Raw genomic sequence first — 23,062 nt, 5'->3', positions numbered from 1 at the left:
GGCATACATCAGAAAAAAATGAATAGAGAAATAATTTTGAAATCTGTTATTTAGGGGAATGAATCTTATGACTGTATGTTGAGGTTATGGTGGGGGAGGGAATGTAAAAGGGAGAGCCCTACAGAGTATTTGGGGAGCCATGGCAACAGTAGTGTAGGCATGAGATAATGAAGACTTCATTTCAAGGAAAGAATTAATAGAACTCAACCCATTTAATGGCGGGAGGAACTATAGATGATCTTAGAGTTTTCAATCTAGGCAATTGGTAAATTGGAAATACCATTACAGAAATTGGAGGCATATGGGGGAGAGAACCAAAATTGGGGTTCACATGGTCAGATTGTTTGTATCACGTTTCATCCAAGATTGAGAATGTAACATCCAAGGAGTCGAGTGAAAATACAGGATTGCAGTTTAGGTGTGAGATTCAGATGAGCTAGCCAAATAAAAGTGTCAAAATAGAAAGGATTTGTTTTCTTAGGAAAAGAATGTGGAGAATCAAGGAGAAACAAGGGCTGAGCTTCAAGGAATAATTTAGAAAGTGAAAATAAAGTAGAAGAAGAATAGAGAAAAGGATTGAGGTGATTGAGAAACCAGAAAAGTACCTTTCTTTTCTTTTCTTTTTTGAAAAATGCCTTTCATAAGCACTTTTTTTCTGACTGTTCTGTTCTGGAATAATTAAAGGGCTGTCATGAGGAAGAATTAAAATTTTATTGGAATTTCAGAAGGCAGATTTAGAAATCTTGAGTGGGTGGATGTTACTGGGTTGTAGGCTTTGAGTCAGAACAAAGAACTTTATAACAGATTCGCAAAAGTGGAATGGGCGACTCTTGGAGGAATTGGACTCTCTTCCTGTTCAGGAGAGATTGACCAATTGAAATCACAGAGGACCAACTCAAGGAGTTTTTGAAGTCATGCGATATTTCTGAGAGCAGTAAGAGCAGAAACTACTTTGAGCTTAGGAAAGGAAAGGACAATAAGATGATGGTAGCAAGTATAGTGTACTCATCCAAAAAATTGGCAGAGAAAAATAATGGATTAGCATCTCAAGAAGTATTAAGTGTGGGGCAGCCCGGGTGGCTCAGCGGTTTAGCGCCGTTTGCAGCCCAGGTTGTGGTCCTGGAGACCCTGGATCAACTCCCACGTTGGGCTCCTTACATGGAGACTGCTTCTCCCTCTGCCTGTGTCTCTGCCTCTCTCTGTGTGTCTCTCATGAATAAATAAATAAAATATTTTTTTAAAAAAAGTATTAAGTGTGGAATGAATAGATAGTAAATATTTATCTTTGGTTTCATAAAATTTTCTGGAGACTTGTGGTAGATATTTTTCACAGATGAGAGAGACCAGTCTTAGAAGACAAACACAAATAGTGAAAGAAAAGGTTTGACAAATTGGACTTTATAAAAATCAAGACTCTTCAAAAGACATCATTTTAAAAAGGGCACACCAATAACAGGGAGAAAATATTTGTAATACAAATCTGACAGAAGACTTGTCTCTAAGATATATAAAGAACTCTTACAACTCAGTAAGTCTTAAAAGTAGATAAGATAAACAACCTATCAAAAAATGGGCAAAAGATTTGAATAGACTCCACAAAAGAAGGTACATTGTAAGGCACCATGAAAAGATGCTTAACGTTATTAGTCATGAGGGAAATGCAAATTAAAAACTATTGTGATATACCCCATGATCAGGAGGGCTAAAATAAAAGATACAGTACCTCAGGTTGGTGAGGATATGGAGCAACTAGAACTCATGCAGTGCTGATGGGAATAGAAAATGGAAAACTTAGGAAAATTAATGGGCAGTTATAGAGTTTGCATAGATCATATTTTTACCATCTGACTCAGCAATTCCACTTCTAGATATTTACTCAAGAGAAGGGCATATATCTACACAAGACTTACTGAGTCTTTGTAGCTACTTTATTCATAATAACTTCAAGTGAAAAGGACCCAAATCTATCAACAGATGAATCCATTCAATGGAATACTATTTGGCAATAAAAAGCAATGAGCTTCCAGTACAACATAGATGATTAACATGGACATTATTTTGAACAAAAGAAATGGGATGCAGAATAGTGTACTGCATCGTTCTATTTATATAAAATTTTTTAGCAAGCAAAACTAGTATCTAGAGATAAGAATCAGATCAAAGAATGCTTGAAGTGAGATAGGGGTTGGAGGTAGATTGCAAAGCCTGAAGGATCTGGGAAGATAGAAATTTTTATATCTTGATTGGTGTAGTGGTTACATTGATATATATATCTGTTAAAAGTCATTCACCTGTACCCTTACAGTATGTGGGTTTTATTATATAGAAGCTATACTTCAGTGAAGGTTATTTTTTAAAAAATCAAAGTACCTGTTCTTAATAGTTAGAAATTTGAACTTTAACCCCAAGGCCATTTTTCCCCTTTAGCAGTTAAATTGATGTGCCTGTGATTTAGTATCTCCCAACTATATAGTTAGATTGATTTCCTCGCTTCCACCCACTCCCACCCCCACCCTAACAGTTAATCTCTTCCTTAATACATAGCATCGAGGAGCCACTCCAAAGGGAGAGGTTGACTGTGGCGCTGGGAATCCAGGAAGGCTACACTATGGCATCACTTAAAGCTGGTTTTCCTGCTAGTTCATAAGCACCTAGAAGGAGGAAAGATGTGACTCATCCCCTATTCCTTCACTGTACTTTTGCACTGTATCAAGCACATAGCTGCATTGGAGAAGTGTTGATTTGACTGGTTTTTAGTCACATTAATTATTAAAGAATACTTTATGTATGGGTCAGAAATGAGGTTGAATTAGAGTATTTATAAAATTACTTCCTGAGCAATTAGCCTTTAGCAAAGACCTCCCTTGAGCTAGGAGCATAAGTTATTTACAGTTTCTTAGTGATGAAGCAAATCCCTTTCTTTTGAACACTGTGGTGTCAGTCTGATGAATTGCAGAGCTTATCTTCTCTGCCTGAATCACACATACCCTTAAGGACAGGCATCTGTAGAGATGAGGGTTTATTCTTGTTTGCTTATTTTGTATTATTTTTTAAGGCATCAAAAAATGCAATTTCAACTATCAACTGACTATCACATTGTATAAGATCATTTTTATCATTAGTTCAGTGCTTCTATTTTTTTTTTAATATTTTATTTATTCATGAGAGAGAGAGGCAAAGACACAGGCAGAGGGAGAAGCAGGCTTCATGCAGGGAGCCTGACATGGGACTCGATCCCGGGCCTCTAGGATCACGCCCTGGGCTGAAGGTGGCGCTAAACCGCTGAGCCACCAGGGCTGCCCCAGTGCTTCCATTTTGATTGTATTTTAATTCTAGTTTTATGCTATGCCTCATTTAATATTGTTGGCTATTAGATTTTTCTGATTTTTCCTTTTCACATTTTATATTATTAAAGCTTCATTAAGTTTCTAAATAACCATTTGCATTTAGTCCTCTCAAACACAGTTGCAATCCTCAGAAACTTACAGCTTTAACACTGCTTCAGTTTTAGTTGCCATAAATAGCACTTCTAGAGGAAAGCTAGTAATTTCAAAAATCACTTAGTACAGACTTCAAGCAAGTCAATTCTGGCCATGGTTTTGTGGGTTGTTTTTCTTTTGCCTTTAGAAATTTTTAGTCTATTAATTATTTTCACCACGGATTTTGAAATAGAAGAAAATTAAATTCCTATTTTTAATATCTTAGGGTAACATCTGCCTGGAGAATGGCTCTTTCTTGCTGAACTTTACAGGCTGTGCAGTGTGCAGTAAGCGGGATTTTATGCTGATCACAAACAAATCTTTCAAAGAGGAAGATGGTGAAGAAATAGTTACCTATGATCGTAAGTAGAGTTTTTATTTTCATGCAAATCTGGTGGCAGAGACCTGCTCTAGAAAGCTGATATGTTGTGCCTACTGATACGTTGTATTTTATGAGGCCTGTTTCTATATTGTATTGCAACAGAGTTGCTAGTTCGGTTTTTAAGAGGAAGATAAATATGATGCTAGTAAATATGATGCTAGCTAGCATCATCAGATTCTGCCTAAGTGACTTTTGCAGATGACTGAAGCTTATGATTCAGGTACCATTTTTTGTTTGTTTATTATTATTTTTTTTTTAAGATTTTATTTCTTTATTCATGAGGGACAGAGAGAGGCAGAGACATAGGCTGAGAGAGAAGCAGGCTGGGTTCAGGGAGCCTGATGCGGGAACTCGATCCCAGGACTCCAGGATCACACCCTGGCCCGAAGGCAGACACACAACCACTGAGCCACCCAGGCATCCCGTTTGTTTGTTTATTCTAAAGTCTTTATGCCTTCTGAAACAAGATACGGAGACTTTTTTTTGACCCTATGGTCATTCATGTGAGTTTTCTTTTTTTACTATAGTCTAATACAGTGATGTCCTCCAACAGCTACTAAAATGTTTAGGGCTATTTGCTGCCATACAGAATGACCCTGGGATGTTACAGTTTTTTAGTCTTGTTTCTGCTCTCAGCTTTTTTTGTCTTCTCTCTCATTATCTTTCTGTGTTACCTTCATATGCTGCTCCTCATCCTCTAGATGCTGAGGAACCAAATAAATAAGCTCTGTATCATAAAAATGAATCAGATCTGAGGTTGGCACTCTAAGAATTTCTGTGAGTAAATTAAGTGTGTGTACATTTTAGCACCTAGGTATGGTGATGATAATTTAAACTGTTTATATCCTCTTTTTGCTTGTCACCTGGTTCTTCAGTATGTTCTGAATATATGAGGAATAAATGTGCAAATAATAATATTTTGTAAAAAAGATATGAGAGACACTAAGCCTTTAGTCATTGAAAATGTTCTAAATATTCTAAATGTTCTAAAGTAGAACAGTCTTTTTCTTTATTTCAGGAATAACCCTTTCAACTCTGTTTTAAAGAGGTAGTAGGACACAGTGGTTAAGAGCAAGGGCTCTGGAGCCAGAATGCATGGGTTTGAGTTCTGTTTCCCACACTTCTAGCTCAGTAGTCTTGCTAATTGCTTAACTGTGGTGTGCCTTTGTTTCTTTATCCTTAAAAAGGTTATAACAATAGGATCTACCTCTGGGTTTTGAGAAGATTAAGTACGTAAACAGATAAAAAGTACTTAGAACTATATCTGGCACACATTAGGCACTCAATAAATCATATTTTTAAAAAATAAATCCTATTATATTTTTAAGGAGTTTTATTATTAAATTCATTTTAATGTCTAGCATTGGCTTTTTATTTATGATTGTTTTTAGTAGCACAGTTTCTAGAAGTCCTGAGAATGGGAATTAGTATATGCCTGTTAAATCTCTGAGTTGAGGCCATTCATTATGTAGCGTTGCTATGTGATGGATTTTGGGTTTCTTATCAAGGTAGATATTAGAATGGGTTTCCTGCTGCTGTGTTAAATATATCAGTTAAGATTCTTATAAAGCAATACCTTGCTGAAAATAGAAATTTTACTGCCTTAAGAGACCTTCCAACACTTAATTATTTAAATCTCTCTCTGTTTTGGCAGATCTATGTAAGAATTGTCATCACATAATAGCCAGGCATGAGTACACATTCAGTATCATGGATGAATTTCAGGTAAATGTATATATATGGTATATTATTGTGGGGAGGGATAATAAAAGTACTTTTGTAAATATAAATATAGTTTTAATAAGTGAAGTACTAGTATATATTAAAGGAGACCATCCTTCTCTTCTAATTGTGTATGTTAAGAGAGACACTTTAGATGTACATTGATCTGTTCCAGGCTGTCTTCATAAGAGTCACAAGTCAAAATGCATGATATCTCAAGCCTGTCATTTTTGTTTTTAAAGAATAGCACATTGTGGGCTCTTATGAGGTTACAATTGTGCTTTTTTTTTTTCTCTATCCAGTTATGTAATTGCACAGTTGTTGGTTCTGATGAGTGTTGGCTTGCCCACTGCCCTCATACTTGCTGAGCATGGGAATTCTGATAAGGAGGTTATCCTTGTCTTCCCCAGTAGGCGCATAGAGTCGAGCAACTTTGTAGTCTCAGCTGTGGTAAGATATTGTAGTATCATTCGTTAAGTAAAATGATAGGATGGCTATACCAAGGTTGGAGGAAAGAAGCTGGACCACCGAGCACATGAAGAATTGTACAGAAGGCTGCTGTATGCCTGAGTTGTTGAAGATTCACAGATCATCTGATGGTCAGGTAGAAAAGCTGGGCAGTGGGGCAGAGCCAGGGGTAACCTGGAAACCATAGGACACACTAGAGCCTGTATCTGTCTCTTACTGCCTCCATTTTCAAGCCTTCAGATTGACTTACTTACTTAGAGTGAACTACGTATTCATCTATAGGATATAAAAATCAGGTTAGAGCTTTTAACAGGCAGGGGAGTTTTTTTTAAGTCCTTCCAATTTGGGTAGCATTTTATTTTATTTTTTTAAATTTTCTTTATTTATTTATTCATGAGAGACGCACAGAGATGAGAGACACAGAGAGATAGGCAGAGAAGCAGGCTCCCTGCAGGGAGCCTGATGCAGAACTGGATCCCAGGACCTCAGGATCATGACCTGAGCCAAAGGCAGAAGCTCAACCACTGAGCCACCCAGGTACCCCTGGGTAGCATTTTAATTAGAAAAAAATAATAATCTTCATAACAGAATTTTACAGTATAGCCATTCTCATTCATTTGTATTTTAGTGTAGAAGAAAGCACTTATACACCTGTCAGAATCCGGTCTGATATGTTGTGATTAATCTGTACAACATCTTGACAACATCTTGTCAGCATCCAAAAATTATGTCTCAAAAGATATTTATATGTTATATGTAACTTAGGGCAAAATCAAGATCTCAGTGAATGAGTAGTGGCCAGATAGGGGATGGAGCATATCATGGGCTTAAAGAAGCAGCTCTGTCCTTTCATGAGTGGAAAGGATGGCTTCTAGTCATTTTTCAGAAGCTCCTGAAGCCCCTTAAACTTTTTAGGGCCCTAAATGGATGTTAAGATTGCCCTAATTAAGCCATTGCCCATCACTGCCATGAGAGCAAAGCCTAGCTGATTTCCTTTATGACTGAATGCAGCCATTTTCAAAACTGCCCAGAAATGACTTCGGAGTAGGGAGAAGAAGATAAAGGAAGATGGCTTGTATTGACAACTTGCAGACAGTGAAATTCTCTTCGAAAAACCCCAACTCTTAAACTGGGCTTTCCACCTCATCTTCTCTCTCAACATCTGCTTCCTTCCACCTGTATTCTATATCTACCATCAGATTCATTTTCTGAAAGTGATGCTTTAGACCACCACTGTGGCCCTTCCATAGCTCATTTTAGCTACAGTGTAATACCTGAGCTCCTCATTTCAGTGTTCTCATGGGGCTGGCCGCCTTCCCTCTCTCTTCTTTCCCACTAGTCTCATTGGCTTACCACATATAGCATTGTCCAACCTCAGACTCTTCCCTCTGTCCCAATAGAGAGGAAGATTTGTATTCCTTCCTCCCTAAGGCTACCCTTTCTACATTTCCTCACCAATCTACTCTCTATCCAGCATCTTCTTTTGTCTCCCTGGGTTTTAAAATATTTCTTACAGTAAATATACTTGATTCATCATTGGTTAAAAAATAAGTCAAAAATCTTTCATTTCACTCAGCTACTTCTGTGATTCCTCTTCTAGTCATCTTCATCCTTCCTTTTCCTTCTTTACTTGAATAGGTCTTTACCCTATTCTCTTTATTTCCCCGTGCTCCTCTTAACCATCTGCAAACATTTTCATTTCATTTTCATTTCACTTTACTAAATGATTTTCATTTTCACTTTACTAAAACTATTCTCTCAGAGGTCTCCTATAATGTAGCTGAATGCTGTGACCTTGCCTCCATTCTTAGCTCTTTTATCATCTCTCTTGGGTCTGGTTTTGTCAACCATTGTGGTTTTTGAAGGATTTCTTCCCTAAGGTCCATAGTGCCAGACTTTTTTCTTTCTTTTTAAAATCATTTTGAGTCTTCTTTTGCTTTTTCCCTGGTTTCCTTTCCTATTGTTCCCTAACTGATTTTCCCCTGAGCTTTGGTCTCCAGTCAGAACCTTCTCTTTACTTTCTCAAATAGTGAGCACACGCCCACTCGGGCTCACTTGAAACCCATCAGCTGTCTCACAGATGTCATTCTTGAATGCTAATAACCCTGTTTTGTTTTGTTTTAAATGTCTTCTGGGCAAAAGGAGGCAGAATAGTGTTGTAACCTTCATCACCCAGCTTCAGTTTGCTGTATTTATACCTCACATCTCCCTATAGGATTATTTTGAATCAAATCCCAACTATATCACCACTTCTGTCAGTATTTCAGAACATATCTCTAAAAGACAAGAATTCTGTTTTTAAAATAACCACAGTATCATTGCTAAAGTGAGATTTTTCTGATGGCACAAGTAGGGAGAAAAGTAGAGACAGGAGTAGAGAGTTTAAGCAGAAAATACATTATAAATGATAACGGGTCACACAGAGAGAGAGAGAGGCAGAGACATAGGCAGAGGGAGAAGCAGCCTCCATGCACCGGGAGCCCGACGTGGGATTCGATCCCGGGTCTCCAGGATCGCGCCCTGGGCCAAAGGCAGGTGCCAAACCGCTGCGCCACCCAGGGATCCCCCGGTATCCTTTATTTTTTTGTATCACCCTAAAAGTCACTGAAAGGACTATGTGTTTGCTTAGGAAACAAAAGGGAATCTGTGAGACTGCCTTCTATTCCACTGTGGGCTAGGAAAGGAAAGGACTTGGGGTCAGAATTAATAGTTTTCGAAGGAAATGGCCATGGTATGCACAGAATTAAGCAAAGGATCTGGTCTTCTCAAAAGTGTGATTCCACATACTCCACTCTTCTTCCAAATGTCTGTCGCTGTATTTACCCCAGGTGGAACCTTTGAGGGTCTCCATGAATGACTGGAGGGAATTCTCATTCTCCCAACTTGGCCAGTTTTGATAAAAGGTGCCTTGATCGCGGTGGAACAGGGAGATATGTTCTAGCATTCCAAGTTAGAATTCTAGACACATTTTCCCACAGAAGTACTACTATGTATGGCTAGATTCTATAGTACTTGTACAATGAATTTGAAAGACTCCCTGGAATTTCCTGGCAATCTAACTGCTGCGGTCAACATTACTTCTGTGGGAAACTGCTTTGAATTCCAAATAATTGACCTACAGTGAAATTTGGATTCCAAACCAGCTATAAATTAAAGATTACAGGTGCAATCAGTCTTATTTAATAATTTAATAATTATTGTCTTTCCAGATTATACCACATGTTAGGTTTTTTTTTTGCTCTCCAGTTACATTATACATTTTGCAAGGTCACACCTGCCCTTGCCTTCTCTCATGTCTGCCAGTGTACCTAGCACATTGCAGAGAATTGAGATACTTAATAAAAATTTGTCAATGGATAGATTGGGTGAAGCAGAAGTTGTTGTTTTTTGTTTTTTTTTTTTAAAGCAGAAGTATTTTAGAGCAGTAAAAGACCTTGTATAGGGGGGATTTTTATTTCAATTTTTTAAGGTTTATTTTTGGGGTGGGGGGAGGGAAGAAGGAGAGAATCTTCAGCCAGACTCTCTGCTGAGCGTGGAGCCCAGCATGGGGCTCATCTCATGACCCTGAGGCCATAATCTGAGCCGAAACCAAGAGTTGGACACTTAACAACTGAGTCACCTAGGCGCCCCTGTTTCTTTTTTTAATTTATGAGACCTGTGTTTGTTCTCTGAGCTCTAGCCTCTACTTATCAATATTGTATGAGTAGAGTAGACCTTGAAATTAAGTGTGGCCTTAAAGAAACAATCTTTCTCTTTTTTTTTTTTTTTTTTTCAATCTTTCTCTTGTCACAGCTAAGCTCCCCACTGAACTCACTGGTAGGAAGCAGAAATGCAGTTACCTGGTTCTGAGTCTCTGAACCATAGTTGTTTATCTCTGTGACCCTCTCTCAAGTGACTGTCCATACCCATGAAATATAAACCACCTTGACTGACCAATCCCTAGACAGCTAACAATCTCATTTTAAGTGTGGAAATACTAATCGATTTAGCATTAAGTTTATTTTCCTGAAGAATATAAAAAAAACTTTTTAAGCAAAAGCTTGAAAGGAAATATGTGTGTATAGTTTATGACCCATATTAAATATTCTAAAAGGGGATAACTATAAAAATAGGACTTTGCCCTAGGAGTTTTCCTTAAAACAAATCTCTTCAGTCACCAGCCTGCACATTTTTCAAAATTGTATTTCCAGTAGAGTTAACACACAGAGTTATACTAGTTTCAGGTGTACAGGATAGTTACTCAACCCTTTCATACATCACCCGGTGCCCTCCTTAATCCCAGTCCCCTATCTCCACCATCCCATCCCTCTGGGGGATCAGTCTGTTCATCAGTTTGTTCTCTGTAGTTAAGAGTCTGTTTCTTGGTTTGTGTGCATCTTTGTCTTTTCCTTTGCTCATTTGTTTCGTTTCTTAAATTACACATAGAAGTGAAATCACGTAAGTATTTGTCTTTCTCTGACTGACTTCACTTAGCCTGATATACTCCAGGTCCATCTATGTCATTGCAAATGGCAAGGTTTCATTCTTTTTTGTCAGCCTGGATATTTGTTAAGCCCAAGAAAGATAAACTCCTAAAATAGATCAAATTCCAGACAGCTAGCTCTCTAAATATGAGGCATGCCATACGAGTAGATTTAACTTAATTGTATATTTTCTTGGAGTAGATAAAAATAGTTGTTTTAGTTTGGGATCGATCTTTCATTCTTTCTTTTTAAAAATCATTTCTGTTGCTGAGTAGTCTTAAATAATTTAGAAAGGAGCAGCTCTAAGAATAGGAATTTGTCCTTAGAGACCCACACTTAAATTGCTTCACTGCTTTAAATAGCAGCACTAGGGGCGCCTGGGTGGCTTAATCTGCGGAGTATCTGGCTCTTGGTTTCAGCTCAGGTCATAATCTCAGGGTCATGGGATTGAACACACCCAGCTCCCACTCCCCTTCCGTCCTACCGTCCTATCCCGTCGTCCTATCCCGTCATCCTGCTTAAAATTCTCCTGCCTCTCCTGCCCCTCTGCCACCCCACTCCTCATCCCCACACCCCCTCATCCTCCCCCCCTCCCCCCATGGGCACATGCACACACACTCTCTCAAATAATGAATGAATGAATTAAATAGCACTAATCAAGCTCAGTGTGTATTTGGAGATATATATAAATATATTTTATATATATATATGTGTGTGTGTGTATATATATATATATATATATATATATATATATATATATATATATTTTTTTTTTTTTTTTTTTTTAGGAGAGGGAAGTTGAGAAGGGGCAGAGGGAGAGAGAGAAAGAGTCCTAAGCAGGCTCCATGCCCAATGCGGTGCCTGACTGCAAGGTTCCTTCTCATGACTCCCAACATCATGACCTGAGCCGAAATCAAGAGGCGGAGGCTTAACTGACCCAGCTCCCCAGGTGCCCCTAGTCCAATATGTGCTTTAATCCAAGAAATAGCCATGCATTTCCAAGATGATATTCTTGTGTACATAGTAAATAAAGCATCAGCATGTGTTCAATTTACATAAAATAAGACTCCAGGATACACAGAATAAACCTAAGACATCTCTGATAGGTGTTGAAGAAATTAATCTAATGTGCAGAGGGAATATCCATTCCAATTTGTAGGGAATAGCTTTACCAGAGTAAGTAATGAAGTGTCTTTCTCCCTGTTCCTCAATCTTATTATGCACTTTATCTTGTTCTAGGAGTACACCATGCTATGTCTGTTATGTGGCAAAGCTGAAGATACTATCAGTATCCTCCCTGATGACCCTCGACAAATGACATTGTTATTCTAAGGATCCTTCTGCAGTTCAGTTCTGTAGTAACTATGTTGTGTTGGTTTACAATACAGCAAGCCTGATGGTTTGTCTTACTTAGTTCATAATGAAAACTATTTGCATATTTTTTCTGCTTAGACTTAACTATCCTTTGTAATTTGTAAAAATTAATTAAGGGGATTATATTCTTCTGCTAAAGTTCCCAGTTCACATCAGAATGAAGCTAGAATGAAGAATCTCTCTTAGAAATGATGTGGCTAGAAAATAAAACCAGAATGGGAGCATACCTAGATCTCAGGTCTTGGTTCCAGTAAAAGGAACCAGGGGCTCCTTGGAGAAATGATAAATTCAAGACTGGGGCAGTAAATATACAAGATGAGCTTGAAACATGTGCCACACGGAAAGTGCAAAAACAAACACAGAAAAACCTATAAAACATAATTATTGGGAGTGTGTCAAAGGGACAAAAGAGCCAACTGAAGGAGCTTCCAGTGACTGAAGTTAGAACAGTTTGAGCAACAAAATAAAGTAGTATTGAATTATAACCCAAATACTAAATATCCATTAAGTCCTTACTGATAGGGGCACCTGGGTGGCTCAGTTGGTTGAGCATCTGCCTTTGGCTCAGGTCGAGATCCCGGGGTCCTGGGATCGAGTCCCACATCGGGCTTCCTGCGTGGAGCCTGCTTTTCCCTCTGCTTATGTCTCTGCCTCTCTGTGTCTTTCATGAATAAATAAATAAAATCTTTAAAAAAAAAAGTCCTTACTGATATAAATAAATGACTGAATAAATAAATACATAAGTTGGAAGAATAGACATTTCCCATGCAGAAGAATTTCAAATTTCAAATAATATATGTAGATACTCCCCGCTCCTTAAGAGTGGGTTATTCACATCAGCTTCCTTTCAAAGAATGTTGTAGAGTATGCAGAGGGAGAAAAGTAACTTTATGATAGAAAAACCTGACATACACTAGCTCTACCAAATGATCAGCATTAACATCCTCGATGATAATCCTATCGATAATAGCTTGTACCGTTGATACGATATGATGGAAGGGCACTTTACCTTTGTGGTCTTCCTCTTCCAAACCCATAACCCTATCTAATCATGAGAAAAACATCAGAGAAATCCCAGTTGAGGGCCAGCCTACAAAATAACTGACCAGTACTCCTCAAAATTGTCAAGGCCATAAAGAGAAGCCTGGGAAACTCTCAAGCCAAAGATCATAAAGAGGTGTGACAACTAAATACAACGAAGTGTCCTGGGACAGAAAAAGGACATTTGGTTGAAACTAGCAAAATCTGAATAAAGTGTGGACTTTAATTAATATAAATAAACAGAATAATTTCATCTGCTGCAAAGAGATCTTAGAATATTTCACCTTGTATAGTTGAAAGAATACTGGTTTGAGTGTTGTAAACCCTGGCATTTAGGTCTTTCTACCTTTTGGTAGCAGTATAACCATTAAGCAAAGCGTAACTCTGGTCTTTATTGTCCCATTTCTGTTAGATTGGGCTAATAAAAATTGATATTTTACCTCTTTTGCAATATTGTTTGAAGATCCAGATGGAATAATGAACGTAAAAATGAATGCTTTGGGAAGCCTATAATGTATAATATGCGATGAGATGGCTTTGGTTCTTTCTGAGACCTAAACTTAAAGTGTCAGACATTAGAGACAACATTGTTTCCTCTTCATATGTAAGAAATTTGGAAATTCTGAACTAAAGCTTTGCTTGTAACGGAAAAAAGTGAGCAAAGTGTTCATTGTTGATACCAGGGAAGTTTTGTTAGATAACAACAACAATAATAATGCTGAGGTTTATTAAGTACTTACTATGTGCCAAAGCCTTTTTAAACACTTATTCATCCTCACAACTCCATGAAATAGGTACTGTTGTTATCCAGTGTTAGAGCCAAAGAAACTAAAATACAAAGAAGTTAAGGAACCTAAGGTCACACAATGAGTATAATGACTCCATCTCAACACTACTGTTCGGGGCACATGAAGTCTAAGGGTCTGGTGAGGTTAGGAAGAAGCTGAGAATGTCAGTGACAGCATCTGAGGAATCTAGGCAGGCATGTCAGACCAAGATTTGTTATTCAGAAAAGTTAAGTCATCTCCTTAGAGATCAGTTGTGTTATTCCTGGAAAATGTTTTCCACTTTTCTGCAAATCTATATCTGACCTGCTGAGGAAATCATTTGGTGAAATGGATCCAGAAAGCAGAGAAAATGCTTCATTACTTTAAATAGCAGCAGTAAGCCCATTATAGCCTCTGAATTGTCCCTTCTTGGAGTTTGCTAATGTTTTCAACTTAGTCATTTGGAGCTCAAGAGTACGATTTTATAAGCCCCGACTGATAGACTCATCTCTTATAGACTGAATAAATTATCTATCTGTTTGGACTATATATTGTGAAATTTAAAACATAAAATCCTCTCCACATATGTTATTATTAAACCAACTTTGTGCTGTGTTGTGTGATACTTTCTTTATTTTCTGGAATTCTTTGATGGATCTAATCAAATAAAGACCTCTTGAACCCAGTTCTAAATCCATATTTTTCTGTTCAGATAAAGAGGAGCCAGGCAAAAACATCAGTCTTCTTTACTTCCCTTCCTGAGATACAAGAAAGAAAAGGAATCATCTAGAGAGATATAATTGGGAAAGTGAACTTGCCCTGGCATCTTCTTCTTTGTCTACTTACTCCATGATGTGTAGATTTGGAGTCTGCATACTTAAGCTCTTGGAGTGAAAGCTCAACCTGTGTGTTTTGTTGTTTTAGCTGATGTAGTCTTTCTAAAATAGTCTTGGCTTCTCCCAGTACTAATTAATTTATATATTGTAGACACAACCAGATACAGTCCATTACTTATAAGTAGTTACTAAAAAGTATATGTTCACTGTTATTTATCAAAATATCGAGAATTCTTTGTTTCTTTTTTGTGAACAAGGTTAAGTTACTTCACTGAATTTGAGGCTCTCAGTTTTAGGCTGTGTGTTTCTTGACTATAGTACAGTTTGTATTGTAAGATACAGTCTGGTTGGATGGAAAGGAAACCAAGAGACCTAAGTCTAAAATTTGCTACCTGCTCATGTTGGGACATTGGGCAAGTAATTTATCTTCACCTCGGTTCTTCAAAGGAAAAATAGAAATAATCATGCCTCCTCCACAGTTTTATTTTTTGTTTTTTAAAAGATTTTATTGGAGAGAGAGAGTGAGCACAAGCAGTGGGGAGGAGCAGAGGGAGAAGCAGACTCCCCCACTGAGTGGGGAGCCCGGCACAGGTGTCTGCACAGAGCTTTTAAATCAAATTATATATCAGTAAAAATGTTTTTAAGTTGTGCAATGCTGTTTACAGGCAGTTATCAGTGATCTTTATGAAGGAACTCTGAAATAGAGGGAAACGCCATTGTACAGGCTTTGGGGCACCTGGCTGGCTCAGTTGGTTAAGTGTCTGACTCTTGATTTCAGATCAGGTCATAATCTCAGGGTTGTGGGATCAAGCCCCATGTTGGGCTCCATGTTCAGTGGGGCATCTGCTGGAGATTCTCTCCCTCTTCCTCTGCCTTACCCCTCAAGCACATGTGCACACTTTCAAATAAATAAATCTGGAAAAAAAAAAAAAAAGTACAGTCTTTATAGTCAGACTGACCTGAGTTTAACTTTTAACTGCTATTTGGAGCCCTTTGTCATTGGCAGGTGTCTTGTTCACTTCTCTTTAAACAAAAATTCTTCCTAGGGTCAGTATGAGAAGTAATCTAATATATATATAAAGTACTTATGCAGTGTGTGAGTGCACTAAATAGTCAATAAATGATAGTTTGGATGACAGTTGTGATGGTGATTATAGAGTTTGGCTCAGTATTTCTTAAACTAAGGAGATATCACTGTGGGAATATAGTCATGGAAATCATAAATTTCAGTGTGTGTACTTTGACTCCCTAAAATCATTTACCCCAAGCTTTGTTTTTTTGTTAGAGCCCTCTGTGAAATGATTGTCCTGTCCCTCCTCTAAATTGAGTGACATCATCTTTGCTCTCTGGGAAAGCTTGTTTATGAGATGCCTTCCTACTTCTGAGTGCCTTAGGGGAATTTGATTAAAAGATTGAATGTGGGTGATTATATTAAGCTTTGTCATGTCTGTTTATGACCATGAACTGATACTTCTGAGAACAAAAGGGAGACAAACGAGGTGAGGAATAAAGGAAACAATTTCTCACTTCTCTTCATTGTAACTACAGCACAACTAAAGATTTAGTGAAAACGAAATGTCCTTGTGAAAGAAGTTCCTCCAGTCCTGCTGCCTTCCCTGTTTCCTGCTGAGCCAATCTGGTCAGGTCCCTTCTGAAGCATATAGCATTTTCCATACCCAAGTGAGGAGCTTTTTTCTTAGCATTATGGCTCTTACTGACTCTCTGCAAGATCATTTCCACTGTTAATTCCTAATCCTTTGGGAATCTTTAAATAATTTCTTCAACTTGAGCCTCATGGGAAAGACCCAACACATTGTACTGGCATATCAGGCCCTAAATGGCCTGTGGCATAATGCCAGTATCCAGGATAGCTGCACTGTTATTAGACCTAGCAACAGCCTTTAGCACTATGGAGATGATGAACAAATCATACTAGCATCCAGTATGAATTCTGTATTTCATTTCTCCTGAAAAGTGGTTTGTCTCTGCAGTTACTGCTCTAAAATCAGTTACTGCGTGGTCCTGCCCTCAAAAAACCCACACCCCAGCTGTTGGCTTTAAGAGGAGGAATCTTGAGAGTCTTGATTTTTCGAGAGGCAAATTAAGGGTGGCCTTAATTTAGCAGAAGGCCCTGCAAAAGAGTGCCAGGGGATTCCCACCGTAATGCTCAGGTTACCCGTCTTGAAATGGAGCACCACGGATGGCATAGCTTTAGTTGAAAGTCAGACAGGATCCTTAACCTTTATTCCACATTGACTTCTCAGATGATGCAGGTGCTTGGGAAATCGTATGGGAACACCACAGGAGAGGAATCCCCACCCCCACCCAGCATTTGGGTTTGTAAACAGTGTGTCCAGTTTGGAGAACTGTCCCTTCAGGGCTTTAGTGAAGAAAGTAAAATGTTCCATCTAGTGGTCAAGGAAGGAAAGATAAAGCGAACAGTTTCCAGGAAACCATTTGTGAGGCAAAGTGACAGGGCAGTGGCCTTTCAGCAGGCGTCTTTTCTAGAATATGATAGGACCTGGCCTTGGTGGTGTTGGCACCTTTGGAGTATGCCTGTACTTGTTGAGGAATCTGGGGCACCATCCTTACAAAGCCATTTGGCAGAACCGTGTTCTCACAGGGAAGAGCTGTTCTGTTGGCAGGTTATGAACAGTCTGTCTAAAGGGAGGCCCTTCCCCGTTCCCACCCTCATGGAAGAAAAAATGAAATCAATCATTCATGCCTACACTGGTGTATCTTCTGCCTGAATCTGTGAGTTTGGGAAAGACGGGTAACATGTGAACTATAAAAAAGAGGGAGTCAGTCTAGCAAAGCATCAGAGACAAATGCTAATCAGCAAGGGGATCAGCAAAGTGCAGGCGATGTTGAGTTGGCCCAGTATCTACAGTGAGAGTGACATCTTCCTGATTGGAGTCCTCTGAGGAACCTCCCACTAGTCTCAACTGAAAGGCCGCTGTCTTTTCTTTCCTTTACCTCTCCTTACCATCCCCCTCCCTATCCCCTACCCCAGTTCTGGAGGAGCCATTAAATAATAATACAGTTCACACTTCCTGCAACTCCACCTGCCACCACAGACCCTGGCCAGAGCCTGCTCTCCAGCCAGTAGTTAGGATATCCCTCTGATTGGAGCCTCCCTCTATCAAGCTTTTTTGTGTTGCCAGTTCTCTGTGCCACCTGCAGGACTGTACCATCCCTCTACCCTCATCAAGCAAGAAGACACAGAGAGCCTGGCCATTTCCATACCTGCCCTTTATTGGACTCATCTAGCAGGCTGGCTCTAAGCCCTTCACACTTCTCAGACACCGCCCATACCATTTAGGAAGGTGCCATCATTCTGTGAAGGCCCAGAGCCACCCAAGTCTTGGAGTGCCAAATAGAATCACCAACCAGAAGGTTGGGGGAGGGGAGACAGGCGGACTGGAAAGGCAAGGCTCTTCAATGAAAGGGACTGATCCCAAGGGAAAGCTTTGGTCCAGCAGCATCTCCTGAGGGCACACGGAACCCTAAGGAGAGAGACTCAGGGGCTGGATGGAGTAGATCTGCATGGTGCGCAGCTAGATGGCAACTTTGAGGAGGCGCTTGATGTCAGGCTCAATGTTGATGGTGGGGAAGGTGCGGCTGTAGCGGCGGAAGGGCTCCCCCTCCGGCCCAATGAGGAACTTCTCAAAGTTCCAGGCCACATCTGAACGGCGCACGGGGCTCCAAATGATGAACTTGGGATCGGTCATGAGGGATAAGGGGTCATCATAGGGGTAGGGGAGCTTGTCCTTCAGGTAGGCGAAGACAGGATGCTCGTTCTGACCATTCACCTCACACTTTTGGACAAGGGTAAAGGTGGGCTGGAATCCACCCCCAGGGCGGACATACTTGAGACTGTTCAGGATCTCCTCATTCTGACAGTTCTCCTGGGGGAAGAAAAAGACAAAGAGCATGGAAGAGGGAAGGGGGAAAATGAAGGATCCACAAAAAACCTTTCAGCCTCCAATACTCCTGTCCCAGGATCATTCTTTTCTATGGAGCTTGGTTCCCCCGCCGCTGTTCTTTCTCTTTCCTTCACTAGTTTTGCCCTACTCTTGACTTGGAAATTCCCCATTCACAGCTATTGTTTGATGATTTGCTAGGCCATTCCTGAAAATGCTTGCAGTTCCTCACTTGGCTGCTCTTATAGCGAATGATGTAGCACTTTCGAACTGGTGCTTCTCTCTTAAACTACCCTGAACAGTTCTTAGGGTATCTGTCTGAAACTTCAAGGAATCTTGAATTCAGGGCAGTAGAAAGAAAGGAAACAGGCTCAGGTGATGCCACCTAGAACTCTCCCTTCCATTGGCCTCCTACACACACACTCTCTCTCTCAGTCTCTCCCTCTCTCCTTCTCTCTCTCTCTCTCTCTCTCTCACACACACACACACACACGCACACGCACACGCACATATCCTGCCACAACCTTCCCTTTCCCTCTGCCCTGATTTTGCCTCTGTTGCTTCTGATTACATGTGAGTGTTGAGTACAGCCTCTGCCTCTGTCCTCATCTCCTCAAGCTAAGGGTGAAATTGAGGACTTAGAAGAATGGGATTTATGGCTTCTTGCTTTCATCTTGCCTTGTCCTAGATCTGAAGTGTAAGTAGGAGGAAGCTTTGATGAAGGAAGTCCCCATTCAAGGAAGTCTGGCTTTCAGGTGCCACAAAGGCAAAGTTAGAGACAACAGTGGATGTACTCTTAAGTGGAACTGCTCAGTGACCAACAAGGAAGAATTAACCGAGACAGAGTGTTTAGGTTCTGCAATAGGCCAGGGAAGGAAAGTTAGGGAAGTAAGTGCTTGAGGGCTAAAGGTTGTGAATGTGGTTTTATCAGACCTTTTATTTCCAGACTGCTATCCCAAGATTTCTGCCCTCAAACTCACTCACTGTACTCATCTGTGAAGGTTTTAGCTCAGAGCCTGTTACCTGCCTGTCATTCCCAACCCCCCAGCCATCCCTGTCCTATCCCCACTCGACATTCTCCACCCCTGACAACTCCCAAAGGCCCATGGAAACCCTTACTTTCCACCCCTCCCCCTGGATCTAAGAGTCAGATATCTCCCTGTGGGAGAAAGTTCTTGCCTCTGACCTCCTAGAACCAATCAGTACAGTCAGTTCCAGGCCATCATGACATCTTGAGCCCAAAGGTGATCTCTATTAGACTGCTTATCTCTTAATGCAAATGGATGGATGGCTACCGGTAGGTTGCGGATTCTCTCCAGCCACTAGCTAGCCTGAAGTGATGGCATAAAGATGGAGGTTTTGCCCTTCTTTCCAGCCCTAGAAACAGACTGAGACAAAGAAGAAACAAGGAAAAGAGTGATGGTTTGGGCTCAGGTGTGTCACAGCCAATGACACTTCTGCCTTCCTGCTGTATCTCTGCTAATCAATTCCTTGCCTTCATGCCACTGTGAATTGAACTAAGGGGGTTATAATTAGAGGGCTCACTTGAGGACATTTTGCCTGCTGGTGCTGTTAAAATAATAAGTGAAAATAGAAGAGTCTCTAAAAGACAACCTGAGGTGAGTGGGCTGAAGATCTAGAACTTGACCCAGTAATCAGAGACAGAGATTTGATCCCTTTATGGGCCACACACATACACACACACCAAAAAAAGGAAGAAAGAAGAAAGAAAGAAAGAAAGAAAGAAAGAAAGAAAGAAAGAAAGAAAGAAAGAAAGAAAGGAAAGAAAGAAAAGAGAAAAGAAAAAAAAGAAAAGAAAAGAAAAGAAAAGAAAAGAAAAGAAAAGAAAGAAAAGAAAAAAAGAAAGAAATTAGAGGCAGAGAGGTGCATGTGATGCCCAGAGGAGACACATGCAGGTTGCAAACCCTTAGCTTTCCACCAAAATCACTCTCCACTTGCCAGTCCTTCAATCTAAATAATACAATTGCTTTTGCTTTTGCTTGCATATTACTTATTTTTCAAGTTATTTTTGTATATCTTGTCCTCTGAACCTCACAATTCTCCTATGAGATAAATGGTATTATCTCCCATTTACAGATGAGGAAACCAAAACAGAAAAATCAAGGGACTCTTCCTAGGGCACAGAGCCCCTGAATAGCAAAACCACGTCTAGCTGGAACTAAGGTCTCCTGGGTCAGCTCAATCCTAGTTTGATTGGTGATCTTCTATTTCCTCCACTCATCCATTCAGTGGATATTTAATGAGTGCCTTCTCTACAGCAGAGAGAAAAACAGACCTGGTACCAGCCCTCATGGAGTATAATGGGAAGACACTAAACAACAAAACCCCACTCTCAGTATTTAAGCACAGACAGAGCCATATATATTTCCCTACGTATTCACGTGTACCTGAAAACCTAGGTTAACAAAATGTCCCTACAATTCCAGACACACTGACACACACAGTCATTCTCCCCCTCCCCTTAGCCTACCAAAGCTTCAGCAAACCCAACTCCTTTGGGTACAATACAAGGGACCCCTCACCTGATGTCCAAATTGGTTGCAAGGGAAGCCAAGAACCACCAGGCGCCTGGGAAAGCGGCATTGCAGCTCGTTGAGCTGGGTGAAGTCCCGGGTGGTTGTGCCTCAGAGCGAGGCCACATTCTCAATCAGCACGGCCCTGCCTCGGAACGTATTGAAATCTACCTTCTCCCCATCCAGGCTGATAGCACTGAGGTCGTAGAAGGACTTGGCTATGTAAGCCATGGTGAAGGCGCAGAGTGAGACCTGCAGAGGAGTGTGAGCCCGACTTAAGGGTCTGTTAAAGGGATGGGGAGGAGGGAGGAGCCTGGAAGGATGGGAAGGATTTCACAATGGGGCTTTCAGCATCCCCAGGATGACTTAGCAAAAACAGTCACCCACCTGTAAGTGCTGTTCCAACAAGAAGGTTGTTGCTCCTCCTATTTACAGACTCTGAACAAAGCCACCGACCTGCTCCACCCTGCTGGCAACCTGGGAAGGGCCAATTTGATATCTATGTACAAACATGAATAATTCACTCCTTGCAGGAAATTAGAGCCCCAAAGGTCAAACGGGGAGGAAAAAAGGGAGGGAGGGATGCAGGATTGACACCGACTTGCCCCAGCAAGTTATTTTTGCTTCACACAGACGTTCATTGTCTGCTGAGGGCCAAGCTCTGAACTGTGCAATTTCGAGGTCAAAGTCTGCCAAGATCTGAAACATGAGGAAGAGAATTGGGGTGCATGTCCCCTTAACTCAGATCACAACTGAAATATATGTATTATTGTGCACGTGTTTTTCTTTGGCTGTTGTTTTGCACAAGCACAGAATCAAAGGGATCCTCAGGAGGACAATGTGCTTTTCTAGGAATAATGGCTCAGTGGCTCAGCTTGAGCCCGGCTGAAGAGGTGAAGTTCGTCTTGGAAAGTCCTTCTGTGAGTGATGTTACCTATGCCGGAGAGCACCTCTGCCCTTGTCTGCTGCATGGCACCGCCTCCTATTCTGTGTCCTAGGTGCCATCAGTTGTGGCCGGGGTAATGGTGAGGAGTCACAGAGCAGGTGAGGACCTCCGAGGGGATGAGCTGCACCTGCCTCCTCTCAGACAAATGCTCAGTCCCAAGGACCTCTCCCAGCAGGCTTGTGCTGCTCCTTTCCCCCACAGAAGGAAGTGTGCAGGGAGTCAAAGCTGCTATGGTTCTAAACCCAGCCGAGCTGCCGAGCTGCCCGTTTCCAGCACCAGCCATGCCACGAACGGCCTGCAGGACATCTGAGGACCTAATGGAAGACCTAGGGCTTCACTTCATCATTCGCACCCACCAGCTTGATAAATCCATTTTTAAAAACAATGTCTGGATTTCTCCATCGGTAAGACTGGCAATTAGGCTTTACCTGGCCTTGGGATTTTAGAGCATTATTTCAATAACGCAAATGTTTACTAGAGAGTGTTTTCACAGGTACATATCCATTGGGAACTGACTTCTAGAAGAAAGAATAAGCAAGGCTTGGGAGCAGCTGGTATTGAGAATCTGATTTGCTGAGAAGATGGAGGAATTACTCACCAGGGAGTGCCCAGCTTTTCTGTCTTTTGTAGCCTGTCCCATGTTCCCACTGGCTGCTCCCTAAAAACAAGCCTCCATTACTTGAGTGGGAATAGAATCTTTAAAAGATTCTTAAAAGAGGAGGCAGAAAATACAGAGTGAAGTGTGTCCCCCAGTGAGACTGGGTAGAGTTCCTAGAAACAGCCAATAAGCGTCCCTACCAGGCCACTGCATCAGAAGGACTTGGCCCTGACAGTGGACTGAACTTAACATGAACTTACCAGACTCACCTGCATGCCTAGTGCTTCCCCAGTACCCCCGGGCATTGGGATACCTCTTATTGGCTGCCCTTCTGGGGCCTCTGTCCAGGAAGACATAGAAGTTCCTGAACTGAGGTGGGGGCACACTCTTCCTTAGGGACACACCATCCCTTTTCTCTAAGAACAACTTAGGACCCTCTGTCATGCAGGTTCTCAACCTTTCATGGCTGAATAAAACTGATGGGCTCTCTTAAAGTACTTTTGTCCTTTAGTCTCCAGCTTTCTCTCAA

The 23,062-nt window shown here is 40.8% G+C and overlaps 2 protein-coding genes across 8 annotated transcripts in view; one reads left to right on the top strand and one right to left on the bottom strand.

Annotated features, from left to right (window-relative positions):
• Positions 1-23,062, top strand: part of CHURC1 (churchill domain containing 1) — a 42,897-nt gene that overhangs the window by 1,935 nt on the left and 17,900 nt on the right. The window contains exons 2-5 of one of the 6 annotated variants that reach the window (XR_005988331.1): positions 3,706-3,841; positions 5,516-5,586; positions 21,842-22,033; positions 22,137-22,320. Coding sequence is in view for 5 of the 6 variants with exons in the window: in XM_041758134.1 (XP_041614068.1) it covers positions 3,706-3,841; positions 5,516-5,586; positions 11,754-11,846 (300 nt within the window). In the remaining variant the exon portion in view is untranslated. Of the gene's footprint in view, positions 1-3,705; positions 3,842-5,515; positions 5,587-5,885; positions 5,967-11,302; positions 11,724-11,753; positions 12,532-21,841; positions 22,034-22,136; positions 22,321-23,062 lie in introns of those variants that run through there. The other 5 variants (XM_041758139.1, XM_041758134.1, XM_041758138.1 and 2 more) reach the window with 5 other exon arrangements.
• On the bottom strand, positions 17,770-21,813 carry GPX2 (glutathione peroxidase 2). Of its 2 annotated transcripts, XM_041758142.1 has the most exons (3): positions 21,377-21,813; positions 20,999-21,241; positions 17,770-18,440 (listed from the first exon to the last, which is right to left on the bottom strand). In XM_041758142.1, exons 2-3 carry the CDS (start codon positions 21,218-21,220, stop codon positions 18,090-18,092), a joined length of 573 nt encoding a protein of 190 aa, XP_041614076.1. In that variant the 5' UTR covers positions 21,221-21,241; positions 21,377-21,813; the 3' UTR covers positions 17,770-18,089. The 2 variants fall into 2 exon arrangements, with proteins under 2 accessions (XP_041614076.1, XP_041614075.1); XM_041758141.1 differs by having other exon boundaries at positions 20,999-21,813.

Source organism: Vulpes lagopus, chromosome 6 (genome assembly GCF_018345385.1).
Source record: "Vulpes lagopus strain Blue_001 chromosome 6, ASM1834538v1, whole genome shotgun sequence".
In the NCBI taxonomy this organism is placed as follows: domain Eukaryota; kingdom Metazoa; phylum Chordata; class Mammalia; order Carnivora; family Canidae; genus Vulpes; species Vulpes lagopus.
The sequence above is the reverse complement of the archived record's forward strand: the minus strand, read 5'-3'. Positions and strand labels throughout refer to the sequence as shown.